Raw genomic sequence first — 17,995 nt, 5'->3', positions numbered from 1 at the left:
CTTGTGCTTAAAGCATGTTTGTAATACCTTGCTTAAAAATAAATTACACTTGCTTTTGGTGTTTTATGTACGATGCAATAACATTCAGACATTTTAAAATAGGACTTAACTGTCCAAATACTTATTGAGGCCATTGTATGTTTAAAATAAGTGTGACAATCTTAACTGTGTGTTAGGAGTATTTGGATTGAGATTCTTTGTCTTTTCACTGTAACATGATGTTACAAAGTCTGTTTTTTTCTCTTTCTCTCTAAGTGACACTGATTAAATAATCTCTCATTTTTATGAAGTAAGCAATACTAACACTGTCTGCTCTCATTTAATTTGGTGTCTGAGTGGGTGGGAGTCTCCCCAGAACAGTTATCATTTACACTGTTGCAATAAATGTTTTATTGAGGCTGTTTAAACATAAACTCTATGAACAAGCATCATAAAACACATTTGTACTGTGGGCGACATTAGTCCTTTGAGACATTACTTTTAGAGTTGTATGTAAACGTCTGTTTGATGGTGTGAGCCTCAGGCAGCACAGCAACATACCATTTAATCCATCATATTATTTGCGATCGACGCTACCAAATTGTTTCCCTTCTAAACTTTTAATTGCTTTGAATTAATGTAATTCTTTAAAATGTGCAGTTTATTAGATTAAATTATTTAGGACGAATGTGAACCAATCAAGTACTCGAGAATTATTCTTACTGAAACTGTTCCCAACATGCTTTGCTTGGTACTTAATGAGGAGTGTAAAAATGTTGAAATTAAATGGTATTTTATGTGTTTTTGAGCAAGATGAGAAAATAGGTAGACTTTATAGTGTTTAATAGTGTTACTGTTCCGTTATGTTGGAATTATATGTAGAGAACGACCGATACAACCGAACGACCAAGGGCAGGACGTCTGGATGTGCACAGCAGAATCATCGGTCTTTTGCAACCTATGTGACAATTCAATCGGGAAAATGAACATAATTTGGAATTATTAGAAATGAATAATATTAGGAGTTTTGCCGTTTTATCTTTTGAAGTTCCTAAAGGTTTTACCAGTTTTCATAATGTTAATCAGTTGATCATATCATATCGCCAATGGGACATTCTAAAACGCTTAACGTGAAAACGCTTAACGTGAAAACGCTTAACGTGAAAAAGTTTCACGTGGCTTAATTTAGCTACTAAGACAGTGTTATTAACAAACCAAACTTAGTGAACACCATACTAATAAAGCATACTATACAGAAAAGCAGATGAGCCCAGAATATGAATGCAACATTTTTAATGAAACATTTTCCTCCCATAAAGAAAATGCTTAATGTACTAAGACAGTGACATTAAAGAGTATATTACATTACATATTACATGTCTCGCGCTTATACTTCAATGAGTGCGAGACATCACTTCTGTTGTCAGAGCGCGATCAGACCTAACTAAGCGAATGCTGAATGCAGTTGGACATAGTGGTGTTTTAGAGATAAAAAATGATATAAATACTGTTCGGTTTCTCGCACAAACCGAATCGTTTCGTGTCTTAGGACATCAGTGTGTTGTCATGAGCCGCAGGGTTTAATTTGGATTTGTCTAAGCAAGTTTTATTTACTCTTATAAAAGAAGTTCCCATTGACACGCATTATACGGCTGACAGACGGCAACAGTTGGAGTTAAAAATCATCATTTGTGTTCTACTGAAGAAACAAAGTCACCTACATCTTGCATGCGCTGGGGGTAAGCAGATAAACATCAAATTTTCATTTGTGGGTGAACTATCCCTTTAAGAGTTTTTCATGTTAAGCATTTTAGGCTATATCAAAAAGCATCGTTCTTTGCTTTACGAATTTGCAGGGCAATCTGAATCTGTGGTTTGTCTCATTTGCAAACGAATTGTGTTGCTTTAAAATCTAATGTGAATACAGATTACAAAGCGCTCACCAAAACCATGTGTTTTGTATTGATTTACCATCTAACGAAGTTATCATAGTTGGTTAAATGAAGTCGGTGTGCCACCTACAGGCCTTTTGGGTGAAGTGTAGGTTGGTAAAGAACGTGCAAAATGGCCATAACTACATTACCCTTTTTGATAGAATAATCGTGATAAATAATTGTGATTATTTTTGAGCAAAATAATCGTGATTATCAGTTTAACCATTATCGTGCAGTCCTAGTCCCAATGAGCACGCTTCATTTTTCCTAGCGGTTGAGCAGCACACATTCAAAACCTGCTTAATCGACGATCAATACGTTTTTAAATGTACTTAAATGTACATGATTAAATGTACTATTGAAAATTAATCGATCGTTGATTAATCATTAACATCCCTAGCTGGGAGCAAAACGGATCGACTCGGAATCAGAAAGTCATGAGACTGACTGGCCGGTCACCGATTTGGGCCGATCATGCGGGAAAACAGCCAATTCCATTCCCTGGCCGGTCGATTGGTTCGTCTCTAAAAAATAAAAACCTCAAGGGATTTTTTGCACTTTCCGTGTTTGACGGGACATAAAAAAGCTCACATCGCAGGAACGGTATCACTGAAAATTGTTTGTGGTTTTGAAACCGTGAAGTTTTCAAGCTTCAGTATACCTTGAATCCAGTAACCGGCCCATGCCTAATCAGAACTGCTTATTCAAATACATTTTAGAAGAATTAAAATAGTAGACCTATTAATGAGTATTAGAGTTGATCTCCTCTTCCTTCTCACAACCTGCTTCAGCACCAACCCCCACCTCCTCCCCATCACCTTTTTCACCAGTCCAGAGTTTGCAGGTATGAATGTTGTTCTCAGTCCAATCGTGTGACGTGACATTTATCAGGTTTCTCTGCAAATCTGTCCAAGTGTCACAAGAAGTGTCACTGCAGACTAGACCAGTTACAGAGCAGAACTAGTAAAGGAGATTTTATGTTATGATGTGTTGCAGTGTTAAAAAGCTGCTGCTAGTATTACACCATTCTTGTCATTAACACACAGTGAACTAATCTTTGTGTGTTTTAGTTTGACACTAGTCATAATTCTATAGGTCTGTAATTCATTTCTCTTACATTTGTCTCCCCATGTCCCCTGATGTAATCCTGTATGTCTCAGGGGTGTTGTGATTTCTCTCCTTATTATATTTGTACGTTCCCTCCATTTTATCTGGCTTTGTAAGAACAAAGAAGGAGAAGGAGAGAAAGGACCTTCCAGAGAAGGAGAGAAAAGCTGAATGTGTATGTTTGTTTTCAGCCACCAGTGGAGAAATGTGTCCGATTCTCTCATGGCTGGATGTGGTTATTTATTTTAACATTATTCCATACGAGAGTCATTGATCAGTGTTAATATGTATCAGTTACTTCCACCTCATGCTTAATGTGACATTGTACTCACTGAATGATCTGTTCCTTCTTTTTTTCTCTGAGCAGTTCTGTCATAAGATGTGAATTATTTGAAGTGAATTTTATGGTGATGAGTGTATGGTGTTGTTTTGGGCATCTCTGGTGTGCAAGAAAGACTCTAGGGTGTAAATGAGTCACAGTGGAGGTTATGATGTGCTGCTTCATTTTCTAGTTTGCGGTTGATGTGGGGACTCATGAAGATGTTATCTGACACTGATAATGTCGTCTAGAGTGATTTGATGTCACCAGGGTTGATAAAATCTCATATTATTTGACCACTAATATGAATAATGTCAATAGTGGTTGCTGGTTAATTACAGGGTAAATAATTGCTACTGGTCAGCGTTATAAGACATTTCACAAAAAGATGTTTGATAGGTTTTAAATGAGTCATGCTGTTTAAAATGAAGACCAAGTATTGAATCTGTGTTGTGAACATCACATCACTCTATTAAACATTACCAGTGTCAGTGGATCATGTTGACAGTTAATGTGATTCTCTATTCCTGTGGTTACTCTGCTAGGACACCGGTGTAAACTCGAGGAGAACTGACTTCATACATCCATGAAAAATCACCAAAAAAGATATTAAGCAAAACCTAAGAAAAGTGAAGTTATTTCTGAAAATGCACTATATTTTCATGCTTCAAAAGTACATGATACATTGTAACAGTAATCCATATGAATCAAACAGTTTAATCCAAGTCTACTGAAAAGACATGATCACTTTATTTGATGAATAGGTTAAAAATAAACTGAATAATCAGTTGTAAAATAGGTCTGACATTGCATAGTCTTCATTGACTATGTTGCGTTGTCCACGTTTCTTTGTCTTTTGTTCTTTGATTAATGACACAGACAGCAGCATGTATATTAGGCTGCTGTTACTTTAAGACCTGACCCTTGGATTCAGTATACTGTTACACATGCTTTTTTTTCTCAACTGTTTACGTTAACTTAAGACAAACCGACTGTTTATGTGAATACTCACCAAGACGGGCATTTTGAAATAATTTTATGTACGTATTTAAGCACATTAAGCCATGAAAAATGAAATAATTTGGTGTGAGCACGAAACCTTCATGAATCAGTAAAATTATGCACAATCCCGCACTGAAATTTAGGCCCTATAACACCAACTCTATTCAACCGGAGCAGATGAAACGAGTGAGGGGAGACGGGTGTGTCCACTCACTGTCAGAGAGGAAAGCGAGAAAGCGCAGCTGGTATCGGTATATCGATAGTGGAAAATGAGTATTGGAATCATTTCAGACATGTCAGTGTCGATACGTATCGAAAAATCAATATTTAGAATACTGCTTAAATTTTCCCATTGTTATATGAACTTTATACAAGTATACCTTTTAAATACAGTTAAATTAGCCATCATGGAACCTCAAAAGTAATTTTAAACACTACATAGTGCATTATGGCCTTCAATATATGCAATGTCACCTTAAAATTCTGCAGTGTAATGAAGACTTTTGGACCAGCCTTCACGTCAAGACCGTACCTTTGATGCCTTACAATTCTGTCTATTTCAGCTCACTAGATTTTGAAGTGCAATTGTCTGTATTTTTGGTAATATTGCAGTCTCAACTATATGCAAGTTTCACTTTAGTATTAACTGTTATGGATTTTCTTGGTTTACTCTCAGCAGTATACCAGTATTTCCCTGTGGTAGAGCTCCTATGTGATTCCTGCACTGAGCTGCTGTGCTTGGAGTAGAGCCATAATGGCGGCTCATTAGATAGAGATAATGACAGCAGGGTGAGCCCTGAGGAGCCCACCCGGACGAGAACGCCCAGAGAAACCTCACAGCGACACTCGCTCCATCATGCCTCAGGGGCCGATAGAGAGAGCAGAAGAGAACAGATGATGAAGGAAGGAGTGAAAAGCAGGAGGAAGTGGGCGATTGAAGGAAAAAGTGGTGAAGAGGGATGGGGTGGGTGTGCAGAGACAGTAATCATTCGAACAATGGTATTTTTGTTCAAATGTCAGTTTTAATGTGCTTGTGTTGGGAGTGCTGCAGCATTTCCCTATAGGGCTGGGCGATATATCGCATGCGATTCTCACGCGCATTTCGTCAGTAAAGCCGGTTCCCTGATTACCGCTAAATCGCCATCACCTGCTTTCAAATGGAGCGCCATTTAATAGCCAGAGCCGTAGTTCACTGATAAGCCACGTTCATATCGCAGATGAATCGCCTTCGATAATGAACGCGATAAAAACAATTGTAAAAACAATTTGCACATGCATTACCTCTTAAAAGTTTGAGCACACCTGACTAAATTTGTTTCTCATTATCATAAGCCAAGTTTCCATTCACTTTTTTTGCTGTTCTGTTATCAACAAAGTGAAAATGCATTAAAAGTTAGCAAAATGTTGCCATGTCCAGCCTTTTTTCTATCCAGTTGGCCGCTAAAATCATTCTAGCAACAAACTTTAACGCACCCTTTAACATATCGTCAAGCAGCTGCGATTTGACATGGCCAAGAAACGTTGCTCATCCAACTCAAATATGCAATGTGAAGTTCATGAGATCATAAAAATAAATACTGATGCATTGAAATATATTTCCATGAGCCATTTCATGAACATACGAGTTGAGAATGTCCAGAGTAAGCATTTCAAAAGGTCAGAGAAGAAGCTTAACTTAGGTTTTATTTATTTTTATTTTTCTGTACATAATTTTGTGCTGTTTCTTAGTTTTAATTTTTTATTACATGATGTAGATTATAATATAGAATTAGTAGCTGTCTTCAGAATTGTGACTACTTATGAAATATTTACACAGACCTTCTTTTTCCACATATTTTATGAATAGACCCAGTTTTTGTGTGTGCTAAACAAAAAAGATCAGATATATGGAAGTATTAATGTGTTTTAAATGCTTTGAAAGAGAATAAATCATCTGGGAATAAACATGGAAAAAGTGAAAAATAAGACATGCTTTTCTTGCTACCACAGAATGATGCAATCTATTGAATTCTATGTGATCCATGATTTTGTTGGTATGTCATCATAGTATTTTAATGCAGCCTTTTTATGGCCATTTATGGCTTTTTGTCGTGATTTTCTTAATACCTGTAAGCACACTAGGATAAATGTAGCCTATTCGATTGGATAACACTGGATATTTTTGTGTCTCTGATTGAGGTTTAACCTGTTTGTGATCTAGTTTTGAGTGCTCTGTAAGCTCTGGGGAATGCTGTACCTGTGTGTTTGTGAACACATGACCCAGGAGACTGTTAGATGTGACCTCATATGCTTTTTTTCTGAAGTGAGCACAGTTTACAAACCTCTAGAGTGACTTATATATGCATGTGTATGTGTGCTATCACACAGGTGCTATGGAGGAGCTGCACAGTTTGGACCCGCGCCGGCAGGAGTTGCTGGAGGCCAGATTTCTGGGCGGAGTCAGTGGAAACACAGTGGGCAGCACTGGCAGCGCTAGCGGAGGAACCAAAGTTAGTGGCTGAGTTTATCACCGGAATGTTATTTCAAACACACAAGTTTTGCAGACAATGGCTATATCTGAAAGAGAAGGTAGCGTTTTGTATGAAGGGCACCATTATGCCTTGTGTTTGGTCTAGAACAAATTCAAGGAAGGTTTAGAGCTCATTAAGCAAATATTGACTATAATGCTTATTTCTTGGTAGGAAGAATCATAAGAAAAAGGCTACATTTGTAAATGTTTTTGTTTCAGCTGGTTTTCAGACAACATTTTTTTTTATTCATCGAACTGTGCACACAGGCTTGTGGGGGATATCATAGACCAAGGGTTTTCAACTGGGGGTCTGCAGCAGTACAGCGGGGGGTCTGCCAATTAATGTTTAATCACAAATCATTTTTGTTAAATTAAAACATTGGATGTAAATATCACAAAGTCAAATTTAAATATAAGCACCCTTAAATGAAAACAAGCATCCTCAGTTAATACGTAATAAAATCATACTGGCGAAACGGATTTGGCAAACAATCCAGTGCGTTTTTGTGTTTGTTCTCTGGAAAACGTCAAATGTTTCTATTTATTATTACAATGTGTTTTTGCAGCGGTGAGAAATGTAGCCAATAACAGGCATATTTGTTGATCTTTTGAACACAATGGCCAATCAGAGGTGTTTAATTTAGTCAATCCACTCACTGCTCTAAACGCCAGAGTTTTTGTTCAGTTCTGCACGCTTGTGAATCCTCTCATTAACAAAGACACAATGTAAGTAAGAGATTCATTATGCAGTGTAGACAACTTTATTGGTTTTAATGGAACTTTGTGAGATCGCGAACTGACATGAGTGACAGTTTTTTTTGTGATTGTAAAGGGAGCTGTATTTGCACGCTTTCAAGGCTATATGTAATTCATTAAATAAAAGTTTTGTTTTTTATACTGCTAAGAGGACAGACTGCCAATTACACACTGCAAAATTTCAGAAGTGACATCTACATAATAATTACACTAATTATAATAAACACACTAATTGCAATTGACAGTGATCACTAGCAGGGGACAAAAATACAGCATGTCAAAATAGATACGTGCAATGTAAATGCAGACTAATAGATTTACAGAAAAATATTTATATCAATATATTTTTGTTATTCCATTCCAATTATTTGTAAAGGTAATGACTTGTAAATAAATTAAACTGTCTCACTCTACATTGCTGTTCTTGTTATGGCGGAGCCGTTGCTACACATTACATCTTCTCTTTACTAGAGAACATTCAGTAATTTCAGATGCTCAGTGATTTGATTATTAATTGTCCATCTGACAATAATGTATGACTCTGCAAATCCATTAGAATAATTAACAACTGTGAACAACTAATGAATTGATTTTTATTACATGATATATGCTTGTTATGCATGAATCTCAATTTCAACAATGAAAAGTAATATATAGACAATGATGCATGTGCAACAACAATAACGTGCATAGTTATAATCTACTGTCTTAACATAATATATCTATCATTGGTTTCTATTAATATCAAAGGCTCTATGCTCGGGGGGGATCCATGCTCCTGTCTCTATCACCTTGCCTTGAAAAACACTGAAGAATGTAGGCATGCTAGTAGACAGGATATTGGACAAAACTGAAATTGCGATATTTTGTTTTTCTTTGATATATATTGTAAGCAGGAATTTTCACCAGATGACTTGAAATAACTAATCATTCTAGAGTCAGTGGGGTGGTTGTTGGAGTGCATCTACATAGAAAATATAAATAATTAGGCCTAAAACTTAAAAAAAAAGCTAAAGGTTACTTTTTACTCTTAGACTTTTAAAAATTAAATCTTTTTAGGATTAAATGATTTAAGAAAAGCTTCAAAGAAAAGTGTGATTATTGGAGTTTGTTTTACAAGACATTACTATTTCAGTCTTTCTAAATCAAAATTTTAATGTTTAATTCAATGTGTTACTTGTCATTTATTTGTAATTATTTGTGACATTTCGGAGTGAAAATTGTATCAAAGTAAATCCTACGCCATTTTTCTTTTTCATATGTTGAAAAAATTGGTTTAAAAATCTCTCCACTTGAGTTTTCATAGGGAACATTTCCACTTTTTTTGACCAATTCAGTATGAATATAAAATAATAGTAATTTTGATTTTGTGATTTATTAAAAATAAAAATATTAAACAAAATAAATACATTGTAATAACACTATTTTGCAGTAAAAGAAAAACAGAGTAATTACTTTACTGTAAAATTACAATACTAATATTTACCTCTTAAGTTCTTCATTTTCAAATCGTAATCAAGCTTTTATGCTAATGGGTTGCTGGGAAATAAAAACGTACTGCCGGCTTCAGAGTGAAGCTCAGCACTGTTCGTTTACACACATGCAGCTCATGATATCAGATGTGTGAATGCCCCACTTCCCTTTGAAACCGGTAGGGCATATATTGACAATTACAGTTGTACTAGACAGGATGTTACACAAACACTGGATGCAGACGTGGCTTCTTTCCTCTAGATTCTGCTTGATAAGGCAGCATTTCAAATGTTCATGGAACAGACTCGATGTCTTCCTACCTTCATAATGAGCTTTTTGAATAAATATTTTTCTGAAAAGGAGGACATTCTGACCGTGAGGTTCTTGTCAGGTTACAGTGGACCTCACTCTAAAACACACCGTTCTCTTTTGCTGTTTGATGTATTATACAACTGTCCTCTCCTTGAAGTTGTCAAATCATTAATTCATAACACCTGTTGCATGAATACCTCATATTCATTGGCCTTTACTCTCAGCTGGCTCATCTGCATTGATTCATGTAAATGTGTTTCTCCTGTACAGACCTTGACAAACAACGAATGCTCCAATCACAGTTTTGGTAGTCTGGGCTCCTCCAGTGATAAAGAGTCAGAGGTGAGTAATGCTTCAGTTTACTTCTGTATGATTGTACAAACACCTTTAAACCAAATGCCTGTTATATAATGTGACATATTTTCGAACAGAATATTCAGTGGAAAATAAGTAATGCTGGATATTATATTACCATACACATTATTACAATGATTGCTTACAGTTAGCGATAGACTGATGTTATTGCCCTGACTGATTAATCAGTTGATATTTAATAATATTTAATAATGATATTTAACAGCATTGCCCAATAATGTTTCACATTGATATATTATTCAAATGAAGATAAATTTAATGAAACCAGAGAGATCTGTCCGTCCATCCAAGTCTGCAACCAAAACTTTCAAAAAGTTCATCAAGACATTATAAATGTAATCCATATGAATCAAGCAGTTTAATCCAAGTCTTCTGATGTGAGACAAATGCTTTATTTGATGAACAGATTTAATTTAGGCTTTTATTCACATTTAAACATTCATCAACTCGCATACATTGAACTAGGGCTGCACGATATATTGAAATTATCGAAATATCACAGATGTACATATCATGATATGCATATCGCAACGGCTTGTGATAAATGAATGATTCAATACTCCAAAAGATTACAAAAAGTCCAAATATTAGGTCGCCGTTGAGAGTAGACTGGACCCGTGACTGACTGTTACATACACGTGACATGCCTAATGTTATTAAATCCAGTAAGCATTTAACTCATGAAGTACTTGTGCGCACAGAAATCCGCCTCTCGGACAGGCATGATCCCGAATTCAGTTCTCTTCTGCAGCTTATATGGCCAAATATACACAAAATTGTCAAAATGCCTGTCTTGGTGAGTATTCACGTAAACACAGTCAGTTATGTCTTAAGTGGACTAAACAGTTGATAAAGAAACTGTGTGCAACAATATATTGAATCCGTGCAGCTCTTAAAGTGATAGTAGCCTAATAAACCTTCTTCCGTCTGTGTGCTTAATGTTAATCAAACAACAACAGACAGATAATTACTCACTGCTCTTGACTGAATCACTTTTGTATCTTTAATAAGAATCAGTATATATTTCATTCATACAGTGAAGACTAAGCAGTGTTTCATTTTTTACATTTGATTTAATTTCTGTTGTTAAATAAACCTAATGTAAGCCTGCCTAAAACCCTAAACCCCCTGGGTTACACTGACGTTAAAACGACACTTACGTTTTTATGTAATGCTACAGTAAAACTCTGCTGTTCACTTTCAGAAGTTGTAGGGATGCTTTCTTCTCACAAAAAATGTGAAACATTTATGTCGGTTTATATAATTTTCAGGGGGTTTTAAAATTTATTGTGCACAAAGCATTATCGTATCAAATATTGCATTAACTAGTTATCGAATATGCCATTTTTCTTCAGGATTGTACAGCCCTACATTGTTTTCATCATTAACATCAAATATAGTAAACAGAAGCTCAAACGTGCTTGCTTAATGTGCAAGAACCAATGACATTTGTTCTCATGTCAAGCAAATACGGTTGAGTTTCTGTTTACCATATTTGATGTTAATGATGAAATTAAATCTGTTCATCACAAAGTGATCAGGTCTCTTCAGAACACTTTTTTTTTACAATCTCTTTGAAGCATCAAAATTTAAGTGCAGTGAACTTTCAATGGAGGGATAGAAATCTCTGCAGTTTCTTAAAAATATTTCATTTGTGTTGCAGATATGAACAAAAGAGTTTGGAACAACATGAAGTTGAGTAAATAATGACAGAAGTTTATTTTTTGGGTGAACTATACTTTTAAGGGAAGTAGTCACTTGGCCTAGTTGGAAATGTCAATTGATGGCCATTTTCTGTTTTCAAATCATTTATTAGTGAATTGAGTATTTGTTAAATAAGTGTTCATTGGCATTCAAGAGCAACGCTTATGAACACAGCTTTAATTCTTGGTAATAGACCTTAGTCAGGGTAGACGTCGTATAGAATGAAACGCAGATGAAAAAGAGGCTGTGAGGGATAGATTTACAGTCTTTATATTGGCAAGTACTGTATATAGGTTCTTGATTGAACTATCCCTGTCAAACCTGTTTTCATTCCTGTCAAAATTGTATTCCCAAGAATTCGCAGATCTTTTGCAGACACCTCAGAAAATACTCAACATACTCGCACAAAATATTGCCTGTCTTCAGTCATCATAGCAACTAGATCAGGTGAATCTAGTGTTGTCAAAAGTACCGATTTCGGTACCAAGTCAGAACAGATATTTTAAAAATGTGATGATACCAGCATTTCCCTCTTTTGTTTTGAGCACTGTTGAGCGGATTATTAAACACCTCCGATTGGCCATTGTGTTCATGTGCTCATCAGATATGTCATTGATTGGCTACGATTAGGGATGGGCATTTCAAACAAAAATAATATTTGATAATTGCTGGGAATTACTCGATTTATTATTCGAAATTCGCACCCCTCCCCCGAATGCATGCATGTATAGGCTACACATACATAATTGGAGAGAGAGGGAGAGAGACCATTCACGCTTTCAATCTGTATGATAACAAACTGTTTAATTCCTTAGGGGACAGGCTATCTTAACTCAAGTCATATAATGATTGTAACATGCTGAAACCCATTAATATAATTAACACCAAATGATATGGGGGGAGGGTTGAAAACGAAAGTAAAACGCGCAAGGCCGCACGACCATTCATAACAGTGCGGAGCAGAGCGAGCCTTTTTAATTAATTCCTATAGAAGTTGAGCTTCCATAGGAATTAACTGAAAACGCTTGCTCTGCGCCAGTGGACACGCACCATTATGAATGACCGTGCGCATTTTACTTTCACTTTCAAATTCAGGAGCGGCTATTGCTTGAATTGTGGGTTCAATTATTATTCTTAAAGTCCCTGTAAAGTCATTTTAAAGTATGTGTTCTGAGTTTTTCACACCGCAGAAAACTGTGTTATTAACCACCCAGCCAAATTTGAATGATTAAAAACTTATTTCATCTACTTGCAGATTTTATCAAAATCTCGAAAAAATAGGCAGCACTCTCTGCTCTCAAACGCCGGGGGCGTGTCCGCTGTCGGCGCTGAAACCACACCCACTCGCGAGAGCTGCAGCCTCAACTGACTTGTCTAATGAGTCAAACATACTGATCCATATAAAAAGAATCACGTTAGAGAGGGTTGCAATTTTAGTAGAGTTACCTACTAATTATAACATAAGCACACAAGGCAACTTACACTCATTGGTGGGCACTGGGCACGTACTGCCGACTGTTGTCGACTCGACAAATGATGGCGCCTCGAGACGGTAGGATGAAGGCTGGGACGGGAGAGACTCTGTCCGGCTCCATGTCATATCATCGGTTGTCGGTGGGACGGTAGGAAGGCCGAGATCTGTTCAGTCACATTCACTAAAAACAGCGGATTATCTGTGAATCCCAGCTGTCTCATGAAAGTTTGTAAAATTATCTGGTGTAGAACGATATCACTTTAGAGACTAAATTAATCCACCCCTTCATATCATCGTTCTAGGAAATTTAAATAAGTAGACTGAGCTGTATTGTATATAACAACCATGTAATATGCATTTGCGTGACAAAGGCATTACTAGCTAAATGTGCAAAGGGCTGTATAACTATAATGACACTTGAGATTGATAGGATGAGCTGCTGTAGCGTTAGGGGCGGCGCCACGCTTGGTGCGTCATCGACAGTTATATAGTGTTAGGGGCGGGGCCATGTTCGGGGGCTCTAGTGCGTCATCGGACCCCCGTTTTAGCTCCGCCCAAAAAATCCTGAACAGAGACTTGGTGAAAAACTGTTTAACACTCTAACTTCACAATTCAGCATTACACAATTCACAGTCTTTGTAATGTTTCAGCAATACATTTGTAACATTTATAATGTGTTTAGAAAGAATTCTCAGAATTGACTTTACTTTACAGGGACTTCAATGAAAAACACAACAACAAAACAGTACAATGACAAGCTCACTTAAATGGGCGCTTTTAAATTTTGCTTTGAAACCAAATCACCAAGTGAGGTGAAATCTGAATCTTGCTGCTGATCTGTGCTGCAACTCTCATTCGGCTAACATTGAATTGAGCAGACACGTTTAGTTTTTAATTGTAGTGTCGGTTCTCTAACTGGACTAAATTATTTTTATTACTATTAAAAAATCAAAACGACACGGTGGGCAAGTGATGATATCGATGTTGTGGCTGAACACCGGTAACAATGACTATCACAGCAAGCCTACCTCAAGCCTCAAGACAATGATTTCAGGCTGCCTAAATGCATTATAACATATTGTGAATAGCCTGAATGCCTAAAACATTAATTTTAACATCTCTATTATATGCTACACAAATCTATAGTGTGTGTGTGTGTGAGACAATGTGTTGTTCTTCTGTTGTCTGAGAGTTGATTGACAGCTTTTAGGTGTGTTATTGACAGCACGCACCACCCTCTGGTTACATGAATGTGTCACCACCACATCAGCCCCGAAAACATGGGGAATTTATTTAAGACAATAATCGCACAACCTATTCGATATTCTATAATTAAATCAACTAATCGAATATTTGAAAATTGTGACACATCACTAGTTACAATGATCAACGCTTCAAACACGTTATAAATAGACTTCTTTGACGCTCTTCACCGAGCGCTTACACATACTGGAGCTTTTGAAAGCAGGCGTCTATCAGCAGATCCATCTATCAGCGGATATATTAGGGATCTGCTGATAGACGCCTCCCGTGTGTATCTGTGTAAGCGCTCAGGAAAGAGATGCCTATTTACAACATGTTTGAAGCGATGATCATTGTAGCCGATCAGACATATCTGATGAGTGTGTGAACACAATGGTCAATCGCTCAACAGCGCTTAAAATGCTAGAGGGAAAATCTGGTATCGTCACATTTTTAAAATTTCAGTACCAACTTGGTACCGAAGTCTGTACTTTTGACAACCCTATGTGAATCAACCTTCAGGATGCTTATTTCCATGTAGGCATTTGTGTTGTGGGTGTCTTTTCGCCGTGCAAGAAGTGTGGCGCTCCTACTATAATCAGTTAAGCTGTCTACACTGGAAGCTTCTGAATCACAATGTATGTGATTGTATCTGTACAGCTCTTGTCAAAAAGGACTGTGAATGACAAAGAAATAAATAGATCAGTAAACAGTTAATTGATGCACTGAAGCATTTGCTCCAAACTGGGATCTGTAATGGATATGCTTTGTCTAAACTGCTCACGGTTGAGTCCTGATGAAAGCTGTTGTTAATAACTCGGTTCATAGTTCAGCAGATGGCGCAGAGACGTTCTGCTGTGTTTTCTTTGAATCAAAGTGTTACAGAGAAATTGATGCTGGTGTGTGAGTGTGTGACTCAGGCCGATGGGAAATGTTCCCTGTAATGAAGCTCTAGTTCTGTATGTGCTTCTGCCTCATGGAGGATGCTGTGTCACTCTTGTGTGTGTGTGTGTGTGTGTGTGTGTGTGTGTGTGTGTGTGTGTGTGTGTGTGTGTGTGTGTGTGTGTGTGTGTGTGTGTGTTTAGGTTTTGTAGCAGATTCAAGCTGGGTTGGCATCTGTCATAACCCCCAATAGTTAAAGCATCAGCAGGCAAAGCACTACACATGTACACACACACACACACACACACATGAAGCATCATAGTAAGATGAATTGTCCTCCCATCCCCCTGCACTACACACCTGCTGTGACATAAATCAGAACAAGAGAAGGAGGAAGCCAATGAAGCGAGTTATGAAGGGAGAGAGAAAGTGAACTGGGAGGTTGAGAATAAACTCCTCTCATGTGGCTGTGAGCTGCTTATTATGCCAGATGTCAGACACCTAGATACTGTAGACACACACACACACACACCTGTCACACACATACTCCCACTGCATTAGAGCTGACACACACACACACACCACTGTCAGACTTTCACTCACATTACCACATACACCCAATACAGCACCAAAACTTCCATTACAGCCCCACCTCAGACTGTATTCACTAGATTACCCATAATCCCCTGAACACTAATCACAGCCTCCAACACCTGCCGCCTGAAGCACATGACTCATTTAATGCAGGATGATTTGCATATTCATGATGGATTTGAAAAAAAAAAAAAAATATATATATATATATATATATATATATATATATATATATATATATATATATATATATATATATATATATATATATATATATATATATATATATATATCAAGGCTTTACGTTTTCAGTGACAGGAATGAAGATTATGTAATCTTTATGTTTCAGAACATTTCATGCGCAGAAGTGTCTTCTGTAGCTTCTATCAAATTAAGACCGACAGCATGGATTGTTATCTGGTTGTTGTTGGGGGTTTTTTTTCTCTTTTTTTTCTTTTCTTGTGATTCTTTGAATGATATTTGCCTTTGTTTCTCAGTAGGCTCTATTTAAGCTTTAGTAATTGTATCGCAGTGGTGGTAGACTTTCTCTGATGACGGGTGTGTTTCTTTATGTTGCTTGTTCTGAGCTTGTGGCCATTGTGACCCAAAAGTGCCAGTTTGGAGCGTGCAGAACATCAATATCAGCCTGTGCCGGCTCGTTAGGGCCACCGTGACATTCTGTCATTGTCACTGAGGGCTAATTATAAACACCAGCCTCAGTCCTAGAGTCTGCAGCTCCTGACCCACTCGCATCTAAACACACTTTACTTTTTCTCTTTTTCTTTTACTTAATACTTTTCTTTAACCCTTTACTTTTATTTCTTTCTTTTCCTTATACTGTCCTCCTTTTGTTTTCCTTTTCCTTTCATGATCTCATTTCCTTTTCCTTCCCTTTTCATTTTCCTCTTCCTGATATTTTCCTCTTTTGTTTTTGTTTTCCTTTGATTCTCTCATTCTCTTTTCTTTTCCTTTCCTTTTCCTTATCCTGTCATTTTCCTTTCCTATCATTTGCTCATTTTCCTTATCATTTTCCTTGATTTTTTTTTTCTTTTTGTTTTCCTTTCGCTTTCATTTTTCACTTCCTTTATCCTTTTCCTCTTTTGTTTTCCATTTCCTTTTCACTTTCTCTCATTTCCTTTTCCCTTTTCCTTCCCATTCCCCATTTCTTTTTCCTTATTCTATTTTCCTTTCATTTTCTGCTTATCTTTCTTCATTCATTTTTTCTTCTTTTCCTTTTTCCTTTTCCTTTTATTCTCTCATTTCCTTCCTTTTTCCTTTTCTTTTTACCTTAATTTTCTCCTGCTCTTTTGTCCTAATCTTTCTTCCTTTTCCTATTTTTTTTATCTCATTTCCTTTTCCTTTCCTTTTCTTTTTCCGTATCCTATCATTTTCTTCTTCCTGATATTTTCCTTTTTTTGTTTTCCTTTGATTCTCTCATTTTCTTTTCCTTTCCTTTTGATTTTCCTTATCCTATTGTTTTCCTTTCCTCATTTTCTTTATCATTTTCCTTGATTTTTTTTTTCTTTCGTTTTTTCATTTTCTTTTTCCTTTTTTTCCATTTTTCTTTTCACTTTCTCTCATTTCCTGCCCCCTTTCCTTCCCATTTCTTTTTCTTCATTCTATTTTCTTTGTTTTATCTTTTTCTTTTCCTTTCATTTTCTCCATATCCTTATTCCTTTATTTTTTTCATTATCCTTTTCCTTTTCTCTCATTTCCTTTCTAATGTCTTTCCTTTTTCCATTTCTTTTTACCTTAATTTTCTCCTATCTTTCTCTTTTTCTTTCTTCCTTTTCCTATTTTTTTTCTTTACATTCTCTCATTTTTCCATATCATACCATTTTATTTTTTTATTCTCTTTTTCCTTTCATTGCTTTTGTTTTCTTTTTTTCTTTTCCTCTCCTCTCATTCTGTCTTCCTCTTTCTTTGTTGCAGGGATCAGATGGGAAAAGAGGAAGTTCTCCTGCGTATTCAGTAAGTCTCTCTGTCCCGGTCATGTGAGAATTGAATAGAGACATAAATGATGCTTTTGGATGCTCTTCGTTCAGTCAAATCGACAGTCCTCTCTTTGGAGGGATATGATGTGGTTTCCAAAAATGCACTGGTCTTGCACACCCACATGAGTGTTTCATTTCTACAATAACCTCGAATTAAGCTTTGAGAAGATTGAGAAATTAACATGAAAGAACTATGTATAATATACAGAGCGGAGTTTAACCACATCTATTTTGGAAAGTCTCTCTCTCTCCGTTTCTCCGCTATAAGGAGATTAGCATTTTAATCAACATATAGATGAGGCAGTGTTTCTTTTTAGACATTAACTGCATGTGTAGGAC

The 17,995-nt window shown here is 36.6% G+C and overlaps 1 protein-coding gene across 9 annotated transcripts in view; it reads left to right on the top strand.

The window, feature by feature from the left end:
• tlk1a (tousled-like kinase 1a) overlaps positions 1–17,995 on the top strand; it is a 41,429-nt gene that overhangs the window by 6,699 nt on the left and 16,735 nt on the right. For 4 of the 9 annotated variants that reach the window (XM_048192771.1, XM_048192775.1, XM_048192770.1 and 1 more), the window contains 3 exons: positions 6,709–6,830; positions 9,662–9,733; positions 17,595–17,633. In XM_048192771.1, coding sequence (XP_048048728.1) covers positions 6,709–6,830; positions 9,662–9,733; positions 17,595–17,633 — 233 coding nt within the window. Of the gene's footprint in view, positions 1–6,708; positions 6,831–9,661; positions 9,734–17,594; positions 17,634–17,995 lie in introns of those variants that run through there. The other 5 variants (XM_048192776.1, XM_048192773.1, XM_048192774.1 and 2 more) reach the window with 3 other exon arrangements.

This window comes from Megalobrama amblycephala, linkage group LG6, assembly GCF_018812025.1.
Source record: "Megalobrama amblycephala isolate DHTTF-2021 linkage group LG6, ASM1881202v1, whole genome shotgun sequence".
Taxonomy (NCBI): Eukaryota; Metazoa; Chordata; class Actinopteri; order Cypriniformes; family Xenocyprididae; genus Megalobrama; species Megalobrama amblycephala.
This window is presented reverse-complemented; position numbering and strand designations above follow the sequence as displayed.